This window comes from Musca vetustissima, unplaced genomic scaffold (genome assembly GCF_032173495.1).
Source record: "Musca vetustissima isolate MV318-11 ecotype Yass unplaced genomic scaffold, APGP_CSIRO_Mvet_v1 utg2910, whole genome shotgun sequence".
NCBI lineage: Eukaryota > Metazoa > Arthropoda > Insecta > Diptera > Muscidae > Musca > Musca vetustissima.
Genome location: NW_026885361.1, coordinates 405,461 through 425,272, shown reverse-complemented (window position 1 = coordinate 425,272; position 19,812 = coordinate 405,461). Strand labels below are relative to the sequence as shown.

The 19,812-nt window shown below is 32.7% G+C and overlaps 1 protein-coding gene across 5 annotated transcripts in view; it reads right to left on the bottom strand.

Moving 5' to 3' along the window:
• LOC133332623 (phosphatidylinositol-binding clathrin assembly protein LAP) overlaps nt 1-15,020 on the bottom strand; it is a 37,746-nt gene extending 22,726 nt beyond the window's left edge. For 4 of the 5 annotated variants that reach the window (XM_061541007.1, XM_061541009.1, XM_061541010.1 and 1 more), the window contains exons 1-10: nt 14,844-15,020; nt 4,901-5,043; nt 4,767-4,842; nt 3,952-3,984; nt 3,614-3,716; nt 3,427-3,548; nt 2,122-2,315; nt 1,919-2,055; nt 706-871; nt 305-638 (exon numbers count right to left, since the gene is read on the bottom strand). In XM_061541007.1, coding sequence (XP_061396991.1) covers nt 305-638; nt 706-871; nt 1,919-2,055; nt 2,122-2,315; nt 3,427-3,548; nt 3,614-3,716; nt 3,952-3,984; nt 4,767-4,842; nt 4,901-5,043; nt 14,844-14,979 — 1,444 coding nt within the window. In that variant the 5' untranslated portion in view covers nt 14,980-15,020. The remainder of the gene's footprint in view (nt 1-304; nt 639-705; nt 872-1,918; nt 2,056-2,121; nt 2,316-3,426; nt 3,549-3,613; nt 3,717-3,951; nt 3,985-4,766; nt 4,843-4,900; nt 5,044-14,843) is intronic. The other variant, XM_061541008.1, reaches the window with a different exon arrangement.
• Nucleotides 15,021-19,812: the final 4,792 nt, after the last annotated feature.

Sequence of the window (19,812 nt, the reverse complement as noted above, 5' to 3'; positions counted from 1 at the left end):
ATCTTTTGTATTTTTTATTTTATATATATTTTTTATTTTATATATATTTTTAATTTTATTATTTATTTATTCATTGATTTTATGATTTTTTTAATGATTTTCTACAAATAGAAATGCAATATGAGAACGTTTTTAATTTGCAGAACCAGAGAGCTTTGTTAGATCGTCTAGGTATTGCAATCTTTTGGAAATAAATAATAATTTATATTTATTTCCAATAAACTAAATATATAAATAATTATAAAAATAATATCAAATAAAATTATAAACTAAAAAGAGAAAAGAAAACAAAAAAATTAACTACCATTATTATTCATCCAAATATTATTTGAATGATTATTATTGACATGATTATTAGCACCTGTTGCAACACCGGCCGTACCACCGGCAGCAGCACCCAATGGGGCATCAAACATATCGGCGAATGGATTACCCAATTGTAGTAGGTCATCTGATGCTTTGGTAGCAGCACCAGCGGCGGCGGTGGAGCCAGCTGTGGCTGGCTGGGCTGAGGCGGCACCAAACAAATCAACTATCGGTGCACTAGCCTGGGTAGCTGGTGGTGACGATAAGAATGGATTTGTTAATGCAGCGTTAGCGGCAGCAGCACCGCCGCTGGTTGGTGACGAGACCTTTGACTAAAAAATGCAAGAGAAGAACAATTAATTAAAAGAAAATAAATTATGAATGAATTATCCGTTTTACCTTATATTGATTCATGGCTGCCTCCTCATCGGCCAAGGCCTGGGCCTTCAGCTGTTCATCAATGCCATTGGTGGTATCGAATTTACTCGAAGCAGCAGCTGTACCAAATGAAGTGCTAGTAGAAGATAGGGCAGAGACAGCAGATTTAACGTTCTTTTGGTTGTTACTTTTGGTTTTTGAAAACAATGTGTTTAAATTCAAGTTTTACGGTAGCAAACAATTTCAATAATTAAATTAAAAATTATATCGCAACAAAATCATATTTACAAATAACAACCAATAAGAAAATTAAAAAAAGAAGCAAGGAAATAAAATAGCAGGGAAGAAGAAGGAAATTTGTTTGAGTGTTAGGGTTTTTTGAAATAAAGGAAATTTTGAGTGTTTTGAAGCAGTTTGGAATTGTATATAGGATGGAAAGAAAATTTAGCAATAGTGTAGGAAGACAAAAAAGAAAACAAAATGAAATTAAATTAAAATTGTGCTATAAATATTTAAATAAAATTTCAAAGAAAATAGGAACGGATCAAATCTATTAACTAATAAAAAATCAACACAAAGTAGAGGAAAAAGCAAAAATAAAAAACTCTACATTCAGCAATTCAATTGTTCACAATTTTGGGATATTCAGGGATCATTTTAAAGAAGAATCCCTAGGATGATTATTTCAACGATTCCAGTTGTATGGGAAGGACATACTTGCATAGCTTTAAAAAGGTTGTGCAATTGTTTAAATTAAAAATTTCCTACCTAACAGTTTCCCTTTCCCTTGGTAACTCCCTTTTACAGAATTAAAATAGAAATAAAAGATAATAAATAAAGAAAATCTCCCTATGCTGAGATCTACACCACCACATTTTGGAAAGAAAATTTTTAGCATATAAAACCCTTGAAGAAGACTCAACAATTTTTCTAAAAGAGGACCAAATTTTCTAATTCCCATTAGAAGTGTGGATTATTCAAATAATATTTTTCCAAGGCTATCAGGGGCTAGGAATATTTTTTCAAGACCTTTTAAAAAGGTGGATTGTGAAATGAATCTTTTTCCAATATCTAGCATATCCCGCAATTTTAAAAACAATACTTCAAGCCCCATTCGAATCGTGGGATTTTTAAAAGAATTGTTTTTCCAAGACCTATACGAAGAGCGGTGGTGGTGTAGATTCCAAACAAAACAAATCAATTCCCATATCAACTCTCCGGCATCACAACAAACCTTGCCGTTTGTGTTGGAGTATTGGCGGCCGAAACTTTACGTCCCTCCAGCGTGGCCAAATGCTGTTCCAATGCATCCAATAGGGAGCTGGGTGCTTTAGTTAAATCGGGTATATCACCCTTGTCGATGCCAACATTCTGAAAAAATACAAAAATTATTATTTTTTTATCACTACAAAAAAGTGTGAGTGTCCGAAAATTTACCTCTGCAACCTTTAAGAATTCACCAACACGATCCATGCGCACCAAAAACTTCTTGTACAAATCCAATGCATCGCGTGCCTGCTTCTTGTTCATATCGAAATATTTCTCCAATAAATTAATAATACCATCATTGTAACAGGCAAATAAACGAATGAGATCACGGAATAATAGCATAAAGGACATATTGATGACACCTGTGAGAAGAAGAAAAAAGAGATAGGGGAAATATATTTTTGGATTTGATTTATTAAAGTAAAGGCCTAATAAAAAAGTGGACTTAAAAAATAATTTTTCAAGGTCTCTCAAAGGCATGGATTAAAAAAAAATAAGTAGTATATTAAGACCTATTTTAAAAGAATATTTTTACAAACCTAATATAGGCGTGGTTTCTTTAAAGACAAATGTTTCTAGGCTTTTAAAACAGATTTTAAAAATTTTTTCTAGGCCTATCAAAAGGGAGACCTAAAAGAAACCTGGTTTTTATTTTCCAAAATTTTAAAAATAATCGGGCCTAAAAGAATCCTGGATTTTAAAAATTAAATTTTTCCAGACCTAAAAGAATCCTGGATTTAAAAAATATTTTTCGAGACCTAAAAGAAACCTGGATTTTAAAACGAATATTGTTCGAGGCTTTAAATAATCCTGGATTTTAAAAATAATCGAGGCCTAAAGGAATCCCGGATTTTAAAAACAATATTTTTCCAAGGCCTAAAATTATCCTAGATTTTAAAAATAATATTTTTCGATGCCTAAAATAAAAGTGGATTTTAAGAATAATATTTTTCGAGGCCTAAAAGAGTCCTGGATATTAAAACGAATATTTTTCGAGGCCTTAAATAATCCTGGATTTTAAAATTAATATTTTTCGAGGCCTAAAAGAGTCCTGGATTTTAAAAATAATATTTTTCGAGGCCTAAAAGAATTCTGGATTTTATTATTTAATAATGATATTTTTTGAGGCCTAAAAGAATTCTGGATATTAATTAATTAATTAAAATATTTATCGAGGCCTAAAAGAATTCTGGATTTTATCATTTAATAATTATACTTTTGAGGCCTAAAAGAATTCTGGATTTAAAAAAAAATATGTATCGAGGCCTAAAAGAATCCTGGACTTTAAAAATAATATTTTTCAAGGCCTAAAATAATCCTGGATTTAAAAAAAAAAATAATACTATTAGAGGCCAAAAAGAATCCTGGATTTTAAAAATAATATTTTTTTCAAGGCCTAAAATAATCCTGGATTTTAAAATAATATTTTTCGAGGCCTAAAAGAATCCTGGATCCTGGAATCCCCCCGCTTACCATTTGTTAAATCACTTGATTGACAATCGAATTCTAATAGGGCATCCAATTGGGCTTGTAATACGGGCAAGGTTTTCAATAATTTATCGGCATGCATGGTGCGCAGGGAACCCTCCTCTTTGCTGTAATAAAGAAAAAAAGTTATTCAAATATTTTTTATAGGACAAAAAAAAATTCCAAAACTTACCCTCTTTTAACTTTACAAAAATCAAAAGCCATTGCACGATATGACAAGGATTTCTCATTTAAATATTTGGCATAACGTCGGATAAAGGGTGACATATCATAACCTAGAGAGTGGTTAGATTAGTTTCAATGGGATTTTTCAAAAAAAAAAAAAATAATAATAATGAAATTTTTAAATCAATCATCTACCACAAACCAATTTTGTCTTTTAAGTACGGGGAACCAAGGAGGAAATTCATGGAGAATTTCCTTCTCTGGGGTTCCTTTTTTTTTTTGGTTACAATTTCTAAAAGCAAAATTTCTACAAAACGGCATCTAAGAATACATTTAAGTACTCACCCATTCTGCCACCAGGTACCGACATACCACCATCTGGTATTAAAGCATATTTTTACAGATTTTTTTGTTTGTTTGATTTTTTTGTAGAGGGGGAGCATGATTGAGTAGTAGTAGTAGTAGAAGTAGTAGTGGAGTACAACAAAGAGTAGTAGTGGTAAGCGTTTAAAACACGGGAATACAAAAACACAATTGATATACATTTTTGATTGGTTGTTGTTGTTAAGCATGATATATATAGAGGTTACATTTCAAGTATTTTATTTTTAAAATTAATTAATTTGAAAATGATACGTTATTGTTTTACAAAAAAGCCATGAATGATGTTTTGTTGTTGTTGCCATGACATGTGTGTGTTTACAAAAAATTATTAAGAGGAGCGGGCGATTGTTTTTTTTTCAGATTATCCATATTAAATTTTGAGTATGGCAAGAGTATTATGTTGAGGAAGAAGGATAGGTTGGGTTTATGCAGGATAGTTATATTTTATTGTTGGCGTTATGTGTTTAAAAAAGTTGGAGGAAAAAGAGAAAAAGAAAAATCATAAAAAAGCATCAAATTGTTACCACAACAGAAAAAATGTTTTTAAAATAAATTAAAACTAATTTTGTTATAAATTAATAATGATTAATAAAATATTAGGGTGGATTATATGATGGAAATAAATGAACTAGTTTTTTAAGATCGTAAATGTTTGAAATATGATTTTTTGTTATTACAAAATGTTATGCAAATTTTAAGAAAAAATGAAAACAAATCTCAATATGTCTTGAGAGCAATTTCATTTAAAAACATTTTTGTTTTATTTCTCTGTTTACCTTGCACACCTCCTTTATCCAAAAAATTACTTAGATTAAATGTGGAATTCGATGATGCCAAATACTGCATAAAACGCTGCAATGAAAAAATAGATTTCATTAATTTTGAAAATAATTTTAGAAAAACAAATTACCTCATTTCCATAGGCCATCAAATGATGTGTGGTTATTAAGGCCTTGTACACCACCACCCAATGGGTATTTTGTGAACGTTCGATAAGTAAATTGGCCAGATGTGGTATTGATACATTGGGTTCATTTGTACAATGTACTAAATCTGTAAAGAAGAGACGAGAGAGGAAAAGAAATTAAATAAAGTTCGTGGAACGTTTATCAGCGAATATGGTAACAGAATGCATATTATCGCAATTCGCCTGCATATAATAAAATATTTGAATTTGTTTAAAACGTAATTAAGAAAACAAATATTTCAGTTCAATATCAATTCATGATTTTCTTTGTTTAATTAAATATTTTTAAATAAGATTTCTCCAAAAAAAATGTTTTCTAGGTCTGTTAATGAGTGGATTTTTTAAAGAATATTTTTCCTGTGCCTAAAAGAATCCAGGATATTAAAAAGAAAATTTTTCGAGGCCTCAAAGAATCCCGGATATTTAAAATAATATTTTTTGAGGCTTAAAAAATCCTGAATTTTCGAGGCCTAAAAGAATCCTTGATTTTGAAGGCTTCAAAGAATCCTGAATTTTAAAAATACTATTTTTCGAGGCCTAAAAGAATCCTGGATTTTAAAAATAATATTTTTCAAAGCCCATCCGAATCCTGGATTTTTCCTACGCCTGAGGTGTGGATTTTTATAGGAATATTTTTACTAGGCATATCTGAGGCGTGGATTTTTCAAGGAATATTTTTCCTAGGCATATCTGAGGCGTGGATTTTTAAAGGAATATTTTTCCTAGGCATATCTGAGACGTGGATTTTTAAAGGAATATTTTTCCTAGGCATATCTGAGACGTGGATTTTTAAAGGAATATTTTTCCTAGGACTATTTAAAGGCGTGAAATATTTTTCCTACGCCTATTAAAACGTGGATTTTTTCAAAAGAATATTTTTCCCAGGCCTTTTAAGTTGTGCATTTTTAATAGAATATTTTTCCTAAGCCTATTAAAGCGTGGATTAAAAAAATAATATTTTTCGAGGCCGCAAAGAATCCTGGATTTAAAAAACATTTACTCCCCCAGGAGACGATGGTTCCTTGACTGACTTCCCCTTCTTCCTAATTCGACCACTAGTGGATACACTCAAAGCTTTAGTTTCACCTTTGTCGTTAGGCGCACCTTATGGGTGACATTTGGCTTCGGGATTTTCTCAATTGCCTTTTCCTGTGCATTCTTACTAGGGTTCGGCTTCGAGCTGGGCTTCATGTCAGAATTCAGCTTAGCACCTTTGTCAGAGACAGTGGGCTTTGCCGATTCTACCACATTTGTGCCAATAGTAGGATTCGAGAGGGATATCCTTTCATTCTCGAGTTCACGATGAAGAGCGTGCGGATAGATTCTCACGAACTTTCTTACGTATCTCATCTTACCCTTGATGAGGTGTACGTCCCTGTCCCATTAAGGCGTGGATTTCCTCAAGAATATTTTTTTGAGGTCCATTAAGGCGTGGATTTCTTAAAGAATATTTTTTTGAGGTCCATTAATGCGGCGATTTCTTAAAGAATATTTTTTTGAGGTCCATTAAAGACGTGGATTTCTTAAAGAATAGTTTTTGGAGGTCCATTAACGCGTGGATTTCTTAAAGAATATTTTTTTGAGTTCCATTAACACGTGGATTTCTTAAAGAATATTTTTTTGAGGTCCATTAAGGCGTGGATTTCTTAAAGAATATTTTTTGAGGTCCATTTTTCCAACCCTTACAAATTTGAATAAAGTCATTAAAATATGAATCATCGAGTTTGGAAGAAATTCAACTCCTCTGCCGTATTATGTTTATATTTGCTTTGGAGACAATTGTCTCGCCTAAAAGTAACAACAACATAAAGCAGGCGGCGTGTAGAGCAAAAAAATCACAAGCACAGAAAGTTATTGTGAACGAAGGAGGAACGAACGAACTTATGTAAATAGATAATTTCAGTACACACAAGATATTGAACAATCAATGGATGACATCAACATCGGAGTGCTTAAGTACAACAAAACAAAATTCTCAAAAAAAAAAAAAAAAAAATAACACACTTCTAAAACTATGTCAATAACCGGACTAAGAATAGCTATAACTTCTTAAAGAAGAAGTTCATATGTCAGAAGTCTTTGTTATATTATTGAAAATACATTCAAAATTTAATTTTGGTTACAAGAATTTTTTAAAAAATTGTGATACCTTTTTCGAATTACCCTGTAGCATGTAAGCATGACCACAACATCCTCTTTATTATGAAATAAACGTCCAATCTAAAAATAAATTTTTCTTTGAATATCAAAATACCCCTCTTATTTGGAAATCCCGGTATTAAGCAATTATTCAAAACAAGAATATTATAAGGTCATATAAAGAAGCGGATTTTATAAAAAGTAGTCTCTAAACCTATTAAGACTTCAATTTTATGAAGAATAGTTTTCAAGAAATATAGGGGAGAGGGGGGCACCTTTGAACACTTTTTGCTTTCAAGCCTTATAAAATTTTTTATTTTATCATTTTTGGTTTCTTATAAATTTTAACTAATAGGTACATATGTAACCTTTAAAATGAATATACATATGACATACTATAAGCTTGATAAATATATTTTATTACTGTTTTAATGGACGAACTCAAAGTGTTCAAAACTGCCCCCCAGGGGGGCACCTTTGAACAGGGGTTGGCATTTTTGAACGACATGGTTTTTTACAGTGTTTATGTTCAAATATGTATGTATTTTATTCATACATATCAGAAAAGCATTAATTCATTAAAAAATATATTAAAAATTTTCAAAATTTAAAAAATTTAGATCAAAAATTATTAAAACATAAAATGTCTTAAAAATACAAATTAGTATGGTGAAAAATACAGTTAATTTCGTAATCTTATTAGCCCATTTGAAATTTTGAGAAATCGAAGCCAAAAATTAAAAAATCCTTTTTTTACTCGAGTTTAATGGGCATGTTCAAAGGTGCCCCACCCATGGCATTTTACGGAACTTTAAAATAACTTTTTTTGTAATAAATATATATGAAAGAAATTACATTAGTTATGTTTGAAATGATTGTTCGAATGCAAAAAATTTGTTTGACGAAAGAAAACTATCACAGAATTCTTCCTGCGCCCTTACAACCAAATGAATAAAAGTTTACAATGACACTGAGAAAACATGGTCACCCATGCACAATTTTTCGACAACTGAAAAAGCAAGCCAAAGTGGTTTACGCATATAGAGAACAAGATTGCCATATACAAAAATGTGGTTGCGGGTCGGAAAAATATTAAACCAAGATTTTATGAGCGCTGTTCAAAGGTGCCCCACGTTCAAAGGTGCCCCCCTCTCCCCTATATTTTGTATTAGGCTATTAATGTTTAAAACGAATTTTATTATTTTTTTAAACCTGACCTGCTGCCCAATTTAGTTTATCGCGCTGCATTTTATGGCCAGCTAGCCTTTGAAAGTCAGCTATTTTTTGGGTGGATTTAGTACATTATTTCCTTTATCCAAAATAATGTGTGGTCATGGAGATTTGCTTTCAAATATCATAAATCCATTTTTTGCTTATTACTGGACCAGACATTGAAATGATAAGCCTCGAATAATATCTAAGCCGCTTCCTTAATTTCATTCAATACCCAGCAATTTAATTTCATTTAAATATGTCAAGATTTGCACACTTGAAACTCTATCATTCTCCACTTGCCTTAATTCAATAAGAATTTAATTAATAAATTTATTGTTTTTTATTTGTTCGACCCGAAATATATATGACATCCTTTGTATCCTGATAATATACATTCCTTATAACTCAATTTTATTTAAATTTTAAAATAAAATCTTTAAATTCCTCCCTTTTATTTGCATTAAATAATGCAAACATTCCCTACTAAATTTAATTCCTACTCAAAGAGATGTGTTGCCCTCACTCTCTCACACACACACTCTTCCTATCACTGCTGAGTACCGTACACTCTCAATGGCATTGCAATAATAACCATAACAACAACAATCATGAAACAAAATGCATTAGCCGCATGTGGGAAAATAGGTTATACAAAAGTAATAAGGAAAATTGGCATTTGCAACATGTGATTGATGGTGGTTGGGTTGTTGTTGGTGAAAAGAAATGAAGAAAAAAATGCATACATTCATAAGTAAAGAGTTGTGCGCACGATATACTACCACATCAGGCAAAACCCCGCACGCGTGCTCTCCCCCGAAAGTAAATAACAGCATACTCTCATGCACATTCAATGGAAACAACAGAAACAACAACTCTCTGCCCGAGCCTGATATACTACCACACAAACCACCCACCCCCACCCAACTCACCTGTCTCTAACTAACTCTCAACTCAACAACAACAATAAATACTTTACTCTGACGTAATAGAAAAAAGGAGAGTAGTAAAGAAAGTACAAGTGGAGTTGAAAGGAAAGCAAGCGACTACACAGACTCACACACATACACACAGCATGCAATGTTATGTAGTCAAGCTGACATTGTTTGTTATTGGATTCCTAGACATTTTTAAGTTGTTGTTTTTTTTGTTTTGTATAGAGGAAAACAAAAATAAGCTTGTCTGCAGCAGTGGGGATTGAGTATGAAATATGATTGCAAGAAGAAGAAATACTTTGGTGTTTATGCATAAAACAAACACAACAAGTTAGGTGTATATGTTAGAGCAAAGTTTGAACATGCATAGCAACACAAATTCTTGAAGAAGAAGAAGACATGTTTATGAACATACGTACATACATATTTCAATAATGCAAATGATGAATGTCTTTGCTTTACAGTGGCTCCAAACGCAAAGGGAGGGAGGAATTTGTAATAAATTTTAAAAACAAATGTCTCCTAGGCATTTATGGCCGTGGATTTTTTAAGAAATATTTATTTTTAGGGTCATTTAGGCGTGGATTTGTTAAAGAATATTTTTTAGTCCATTAAGATTTGGATTATATTAAGAATATTTTTAGAGGTCCGTTTAGGGTTGGATTTTTTGAAGAATATTTTTTGAGGGCCATTAAGGCGTAGATTTTTTAAAGAATATTTTATTGAGGTCCATTAAGTCTTGAATTTTTCAAAAAATATTTTTCTGAGATCCATTAAGGTACAAATTTTTGGATGAATATTCTTTTTCAAAGGATATTTTTTTCAAACGAGGACAATTTTTTATGGGCAATTATAAAATTATTTTTTTTTTTTAATGTTCAAGGAGTGCCAATTTTTAATAGTCTTTCCTTTGACCCACTGTAAATCAATGTCAATAAAACAAAAAAATTAATTTATTAAAAATACTTTCACATTTCTTACAACCATTACAAATCTATTCCCTCCGTTAAAGTAACCACTTAACTAATTTGTTGACATAGTGAATGGACGTAAAGTGTGACGCTGCGCCACCACACCATATCGCCTGCCTAGCCAATTACAATCAATAAATCGATTGAAGAAAATTGTATTTGTTTTGTGACTGACATACGTCACTTGGCGTTTCACCAGCCATTGATGATGAGAGGAGGGGGTATGGGCAAATATTTGCTTCTTTTTCTCACATAAAGACATTACTCTCATTTCAAATATGTAGATAGGTATGCTGTAGATATTTCTCCATTATTGTTCACGTAACAAAGTTTTATAAATAAAAACACAACTGGGGGGATGAGCAGAAAGAAGGAGGTGGTGATGGTTTGGAGCATAGCATATGACCGGCTTTAAATTGTGAGATTGAAATACAAAAAAAACACAATACTGAATGCAAGCAAATCGAGTATGAGTAACATTTCGTGACAAGCAATATGTTATTTATTGTACAATCATCACACGTGACATAGGGTTGCCATGTTAAGGGAAAAATTATTATTAATTCATGTCGATAAAAATAGTTGTATAAAAAGGAATTTTGTAGCCTTTTCTCTTCTTTTCATGACCTATCAGAGGCGTGGATTTATTAAAGAATATTTTTCAAGTCCTATCAGAGGCGTGGATTTATTAAAGAATACTTTTTCAAGTCCTATCAGAGGCGTGGATTTATTAAAGAATACTTTTTCAAGTCCTATCAGAGGCGTGGATTTATTAAAGAATATTTTTCAAGTCCTATCAGAGGCGTGGATTTATTAAAGAATATTTTTCAAGTCCTATCAGAGGCGTGGATTTATTAAAGAATACTTTTTCAAGTCCTATCAGAGGCGTGGATTTATTAAAGAATATTTTTCAAGTCCTATCAGAGGCGTGGATTTATTAAAGAATATTTTTCAAGTCCTATCAGAGGCGTGGATTTATTAAAGAATATTTTTCAAGTCCTATCAGAGGCGTGGATTTATTAAAGAATATTTTTCAAGTCCTATCAGAGGCGTGGATTTATTAAAGAATATTTTTCAAGTCCTATCAGAGGCGTGGATTTATTAAAGAATACTTTTCAAGGGCCAACTGAGGCGTGGATTTATTAAATATTTTATTTTTAATATATTAATATTTTATTTTTTATTATTTTTTCAGTTTTATATTTTATTTTTCGATATTTCAATGCTACTTTTATTTTTAAATTTAAATTGTGATTGTTTGTATAATTGTTGTTTAATGAATTAATTTTGTTTTTATCTCTGGGTATTTTCTTGTTTTCATTTATTAATTAGTACCGTTAGACGGCTGGTGGCTTGGTGAATAATTTATTTTTGTTGTTGTTTTTGCTTTAAAAAAAAATAACAACCGGCAAAAAAAAACACTCAACACAAATAAAGTTAAATAACAAAAACAGGAGAGCTTTAATAATTTAATCTCCTTATAAAGGAGAGATGGAGAGGCAAAACGTTAGTGAGTAAATGAAAATAGATCATATTGGCGGGAGTTGGCAATTGCATTGTATGACAGCTGTGGGAAAAACAAGACAAATTGACAGATGTTGCAATTCACACAAGTAAACAGGATTTATTGAAGAAATCTGATGAAAAAATATAAAGGAAATCGCCTACATTTTCTAAGCAGGTATAAACATGTTTTACAAAAGGTATTAATTAATTAAAAAAACAATTTGAACTCTTTTTTTAGAGGCGTGGATTTTTTAAGAATATTTTCAAAAGCCTATCAGGGGTGTGGATTTATTATAACATCTTTCAAGGACCATCAGAGGTGTGGTTTAAAAAAGTTCCAGGCCCATCCGAGGTTTAAAAGAATTCAAGGTCCATCAGAGGCGTGGACTTTAAAAAAAATGTGGATTGCAGAGCTATGAAATAGTGAATTGTTGAATAGTTTTTCCTTTAACTAATAAAAAACTTCCATGTTTAAAATATAACCAGGAAACTCATATTTCCTTTAACCCTGTTTAAATATCTCCAAAACTTGTCACATCTGTCAAGATTATCATTAGTCATTTAGTTTATACATGTTCTTAAAGTTCATTTACACTTTCAGAATTTGCACAGTCTCTTTGTTTTCCATTTAACCCCACTATAAACGTCGTCTCCTTTTCTTCTTCATTCAATAGGGCAATTATAAAAATTGTATTTTGTCAAATGTGCATTATCAGCTCAAAAAATCATACATATAAAATAGCAACAAATGTCAAGCTGTTTGCTTTTCATTGCACTGCAATTCTACATACATTTCGAATGTTATTATTGAGCAACTGAATATAACGATTATAATAAAATGAAAGCTGATAATAACATCCGTTTTTTAAATAAGAAAAAAAATGAAGAAACAACGATTAAATAAAATAAAAAAGGGGTCAACAACATGTTGCAGAATGAAAATGAAATGTAGGGAAAACAGTAAAGGTTACACTTTAGCACTTAGCTAACGAGTGACCTTGTGAGGAGGCGACGTTGAATATGTCTACAACTTTAATGATGCGGTCAATATTTTCGGAATTAACGTTACACAACGATTGCTTAAATTCAAAATTTGGTCTTGGAAACGATTCCGCATTCATCTATTTCTTTGGAACTATCACCCGGATATTGTTCTACGATTCTGAAAAAATGCTACCGAAGAAGGTCGGTACACCTTGGAAATGGTGTTGCAAACGTAATGATATCCAATCGTTCTCGGGTCACTGCATTATCCTTAAATGAGAATTATGTAAAATGAAAGAAGAATAATGTCAAGTTCGGCGGAACTTTTTTTTACATTCCCAAATGGGGTTGGCAAAATATCTAAAATTAATGGGGTATCCTTGGGAAAAACTCATGTTATGATAGGAACTTGAACATACCGAAAAAGACGCGAAAAAAGTTGTTTTAAATCCTCAAAATACCGAATAGTGTGGCTAACGTTTAATGGGGATACACCAAGACGGCGATCGATATTGATAATACTCGGTAGTCAGATTTGACACCCATTGACAATACAAAATAACAATTTACAGTCTATTCGGTTGATAAACGTGTCCAAAATCTGCAAAATACCGAATATTGGGCTTATCGCTATATATGGGGGCTACCCTGAAACTTTGGTCAATATTAATAATTCTTAGTATGGAGGTGTCATATAAAACGAGAACCCAAAATACATAATTACATCCAATTCGGTTGAAAAACGTGTGAAAAATCCCCAAAATACCAAATATTGGGCGGTAGCAGTATATAATGGCAACCCTGAAACTTGGGTCATTATTAATAATTTTTGGTAGTGAGATTTGACACCTAATGAGAATATACAATACCAAATTATAGCCAATTCGGTTGAAAAACATGTTCAAAATCGCCAAAATTCCGAATGTTGGGGGATATCGTTATATGGAGGCTACCCTGAATCTTGGGTCAATATTCATAATTTTTTGGTACGGAGGTGTGCAATACAATGACAACCCAAAATACTAAATCACAGTCAATTCGGTTGAAACCCCTGTTCAATATACCGAATATTGTGGGCATCGTTATATGGAAGCTACCCTGAAACATGGGTCAATATTAATAATTTTTAGTACGAAGGTGTGCTATATAATGAGAACCCAAAATTCCAAATTACAGCCACTTCGGCTGAAAAAACGTGTTCAAAGTTCCTTAAATACCGAATATTGGAGGGTACCGTTATATGGGGGCTACCATGAAACTTGAGGCAATATTACTAATTTTTGGTATGTAGATTTGTCACCCACTAAATCAATATACCAAATCGGTTGAAAATAACGAATATTGGGAGTATCGTTCTATGAGGGCCACCCCGAATATTGGGTCAATATTAATAATTTTTGGTACGGAGATTCGTCATCCAAATTAAATCATACCAAATTAAATTTATTTCGGTTGAAAAATGTGTTCAAAATTAAATGGAATACCGAATATTGGGGGTATCGTTATATGGGGGCTACACTGAAACTTGGGGAAAACCGTCATTCATATACGAATTACTTTCGTTTTTCTTTCTTTCATTGAAAATTAAAAGTACAACACATTTTTGCCTGCCATAATGGCAACAGTATGGTTAGGTTCATAGATGTTATTCACACATACAATATGTCTTGGAAGATGTGCTTGGAAAACCGTCCATAGCATTTTAAGATACAATTTGTTTCTTTGTCCTAACAGAAACATATATTTCTGAAATGGCAATAAAGAATTGTTATTTTCAATTTATCATTTCTCGATATACGATACCCACCACACATAATCTCATTTTATATGTAAATGGATGTCGTCCCCTTTCATTCAAACTCTTACTGATAACACTACACACACACACACACTACATATTCAATATTAAAAAAATGGAACTTCTGTCGCCAGTCAGGCAGACAGGCTGATTGTCCAGTACTTGAAAAAGGGGCGTACAGAACCCTCGAACAGCATCATCATCATGAATTGATATTGACAGTAAAATGTTTTGCGATTGCAAATGGCAGTCAGCAATCATACATACAAAAATTAATTGAATATTAATACATTGTATATATGATAATTGAGAACAACAATAATACGAAGTAATATACTTACAATCTAAATGTTTCTTCTTGGGACCAATGCACTCTTCCGTTGTGGCCTTGCACACAGATTTGGCCAAACCTTGACCGGCCAAACTGTGCCTGGCAGCCAATAATCTGTCGTTGATTGTTTGTCCGGCCATAGACATGATGAGTTTTGTTTTTTTCCTCTGGTTTTTAATGCACAATTAACAAATTAACAAAATAATTTCTGTTTGGTTGGTTGCTTGCTTGATTGGCCTTGTCTTGTTTTAGTTTGATTTTTTTTTGTAATGCGTTAAATCTTGTGACAGCCAACAGTTGTTATTTGCGTGAGAGAGAGCGCGAGTATAGGTGGTGTGTGAGAACGAGCACGATAAGAGCAAAAAGAAATGAGGAAAATTGGTTTTGTTTTGATGTAATTGTGACAATTTATTGGTAATTTTGTTTTTAGTTTTCTTTTGCTTTTCTTTGTATTTATTTCACTTTTATTGACAAGTAATGAAAGTACCAGCTTTGATTACTATGGACTGCAAACAAAAAAAAATAATTTTATGACATTAAAAAAACACACACAGTCGCACACACAAAAACAACACTGGAGCGTAAATTTTTACTCTCCCATCAAGAGACACCAATTAATATCTTTTTTTTTCAATGATAAGAGGCACCAAGTCAAGAGCAACAACAATGATGACAACGACGACATAAAGGAGCTACACACTTGTAATAGGAATGACCCACAAAACAGATGGTGGTTTTGGCACATCTTCTAGTCGCACACACAAACGCCCCCTAAATAAGCGAGAGCATACAAAAAATGTAGAAACACCCCTTAAAAAATTCCATATTACAACAATATGACGTTTACGTTATTTTCTTATTAGAAATCCTTCGTTCTATGTTATATGGCAAAGGGAGAACAACGTTCACTTTTCTTTTGTAACATCACTTGTTTCCTCTCACTATTTCTTCTTTGGCTTTTTGTGATTCTTATTTTATTATTGATTTTCTCCACAAAATCAAACCATATGATGGATATTTTGTAACAAAAAAAGAACAACAACAGCGGCAGCAGCGCTACACAGAAATCATGACAATACAGATGAAGAAAACCCAATTAGACAAGAACGAACAAAACTAAATGACACTTTGCATAGAACAAGTGGGAGAGAGAAGTAGTCGGTGGTATGTACAAACAAACAACAACACCAACAAAACAAATATAGAGACAGGCTCCATCATCATCACATTAACCTATGAAGAATGTCAAAAAGATGTTGGAACTCAGCTGCTGCTAATGATGTTGTTGTTGCTTTTGTTGTAGAAGATGTGTGTTAAACAATCTGTTGTTGTTATCAATATTGTGCTGCTGCTGGTGCTCTCGTCCATTCATTACACACACACACACTCAATGTTTTTTTTCTTTTTTCACTTCTCAAGAACTATTTGGTTTTGTTCTTCTTCTTATGGTTAATGTCGTTAACATCGTCTACGGTCGTCGTCGTATTGGAATCAACATTTATTTCTTGCTTTTTTCATCTTTTTGTATCCACTTTTTTTCTTCTTATGGTTGTTACTTTTGCCTGGCAGGCACTCTTAACTAAACATCACCATCATCAACCAGCCAGCCAGGCAGGCAACAGAGAAAATACAACTTATAGAATAACTGGCTCTCAATAATACGTGGCTCACACACAACACAAATTTTTTCCCGATAAATATTCTTTTAATTGACACACACCAACAATTTATTAAAACCAATTTTGCACAAGCCCTAATATTCTTTATTTTTGTATGGCAAATTTTTTACCGTTGCTTTAACAACAAACGCACACACACCGAAAAGAAATGGAAAAATAGGCTTGTAATGCAAGAAGAAATTAACGTAATTCACTTTTTTTCTAGCTTGCGCATAGTAGTAGGCAGGCAGTCAGGCAACCCAAAAGAAGAATACACTTGACAAATTTACAATTCTCGTTTTCGTTTTTTTTTCAATCAATGGCTATTTTTTTGTTATGTATACTTTACAATTTTTTTATTTTATATTTACTTAATAATGAGCTTATTTCTTTTTTCTTGGAAATCTTTCTTTTATTATTTTTTCACTAACTTTTATCCGCTATTAGTTAAAAAAGATAACTTTTTATATATTTTTTTCCAGCTCTTGCCTAGCTCTTTCTCATTCGATTTTGATTTTTCAATTGTAAATGAGTATATATTAGGGTATCATAGGTCGACTTTTGGCCTATCTCGAATTCTCTTTAATCTCTTGTTTTGTGCTTGGCAGCACTTAAAGTGCTAACAGTGTGTTTAGATGAAAGAAATATTAAACACTACAAATGGTGTTAAGTTATTTTTTAGTAAGTTTTAATGTAAAAAAACGTATATACATTTGACAGCTGTGAGATCAAAAGGTTAAAATAGTAACATTTAGCATGAAGCAGCTCTTTTTTTATAAAATTGAGTTATGACAATTTTTTTTAAAGAATCATTTATTTATTCGATCATCAAGAGGAACAAGAAGATTGTGAGAGAATATAGCATGAAAATATAATGGATTTGAGGTTATGTTTTTGTGAAAAAGCTGCAAATTATGATGAAATCCATATCAGAGAAAAGGGAACCTTGCCATATCTTGTATCTATTTCATACCCTTTTATATCGAATAATCAGCCAAAACTTAACTTAATCTTATCGTGATTAAAAATCGCATTTACAAGAATCAATCCAATATTTCTGATTGAGTACCACTGCAGGAGATACTTTGTATGGAGGCTATATGGAAACATGATCCTACATTTGGTCTGTTCCCGGACTGCAAGAATCTACTCGATTTTACTATTTTCTTCGATATCATAAAGGAAAATTTGTTATCGTAGTAACAAGTAGTAGATTCTTGCAGTACGGGAACATATTGATTGTAAAACAGATTTATTTCACTTGGATTGAACACATTACATTCACTTGATTTAAAAATTAGACGATTTATTAAAAATTCTTTTGTTCTTTTTGGTAACTCTATTTCTCAAAAACATTAACATAACTGTTAAGATATTTTTTCTGTGAGAGAGCTTTTAAAAAATGCATATTCCAGTCAAATTTGTCACCCTCTGTATTCAAAATTCGAGACCAATATTTGAAAATACGTCTAGGTGATTCCATGCAGTTTACATGGATTTATTTCCGCCCTACTCCTCCTCCAACTAGTCCACTTTCTATTTAGTATAGAAGGTATAGGTCCATAGACAAAGTCTAAAAATCTTTGAAAAATCGAATTCAGCTTCAATAAGTTGATATTTTGTGTAGTCCTCCGAAGACTTGATAGGTTATTCGTATACGAAGAAGTTCGTCTAATTTGATAAACACGTTTTAGGTTAGGTTAGGTTTTAGATCTGAAGTGTCTATCCACATCCTCTACCCTAAATATCTATAATTTGGATTTCGATTATGCGATCTGAAATTTTCGGCATTGTTACCAAAAGAATTAAAAACAACTTTCAATATCATCGTTAGTAATATTGGTGTATGCGTCCTATGACTTAAAACATTCGTTTGATTTTACCCTTTTTTGATTTAATCATGATTTATTTGAAATAATAAATATAGCTTATTTTTTAAAATTTTATTTTTAAACCCGTGCTTATTAAAGATTTTAAGCGCATCGGTCTTGTGTGCATCTCATCCAATTTAAAAGATTTGATTTTTGCATAAGTGGTCAATGTTTTGATCTAGATCTGAAGTGCCTATCCACATCCTCTACCCTAAATATCTAAAATTTGGATTTCGATTATGCGATCTGGAATTTTCGGCATTGTTACCAAAAGAATTAAAAACAACTTTCAATATCATCGTTAGTAATATTGGTCCTATGCGTCCTATGACTTAAAGCATCGTTTGATTTTACCCTTTTTTAATCATGATTTACTTGAAATAATAAATATAGCTTACTTAGCTGGCTTGTGACAGAACGGGTTTTCCATAAGCCAAGCTTAAAAAAGACTTTTAAGCGCATCGGTCTTGTGTGCATCTCATCCAATTTACAAGATCATGTTCCGAGATGTCTTCTAGTCGATCTTTGCATCGACCTCCCCCTTCTGCGTGATCAATCACTTGGCTCGCTTTTATATACGTCTTTAGAGGGGGAATCCTCATCCATTCTCACAGCATGTCCTAGTCATGCTCATGGTCCATTCGACGACAATATTCACCGTCGACGCAATCGGCCCATAGATCTTCCAAGAGCTGCCTCATCTGCTTACGCAAGTATCCATGCTTGAGATCCATAGAACAGCACGGGTAATATCAGAGTCTTGTAGGGTGTGAATTTGGGCTGATGAGAGTTGACCATGCTTTTGGGTTGCTTACTGAGACCATAGTAGCACTGGTTGACCCAACCTACTCTCCTCCGGATTTCAAAGCTGCGCTACCGAGATATATACAATCGTTCACTACCTCAAAGTTTTCAAGTTCCACAGTTGGAAATTGCGCCAGCTTGGTCTTCTCGCAATTTACTGCCAGTCACACTCTTGCAGACTCCTTCTCAATTCGTTCAAAGGTGGCTGTTACCGCTCGCAATGTTGGACCCATTATGTGGATGACGTCGGCGCAGGCGAGTAGCATATGGTGTTTGGTGTACAGAGTGCCATTTCTGTTCACATTTGCATCTCGTATGACTTTTTTTCCTTGTCTGAATCCTCGTTCAGTATTGAAGAGCTCCGAGAGGTCCTTTTCGAATTTAACTGCTGATCTTGTGCCAGTTAAAGTTATCCTGCATAGCCGTATTAATTTTGCAGGAATTCCCAACGCAGACACTGCTTTATACAGCTCTGAACGGAGAGTGCTTTGGGGCTTTGTAGTCGACGAGTAGGTAAAATGTGTCGATATTTTTTTCGTGGGTCTGGGTAGGCAAATCTATGCCATTGTGCAAGTTGGTAAATTGAGCGGATTAGGCTTCTGGTATCTGTGTGTTAAATTGGATCGCACCTTTTCTGCTTCATTAA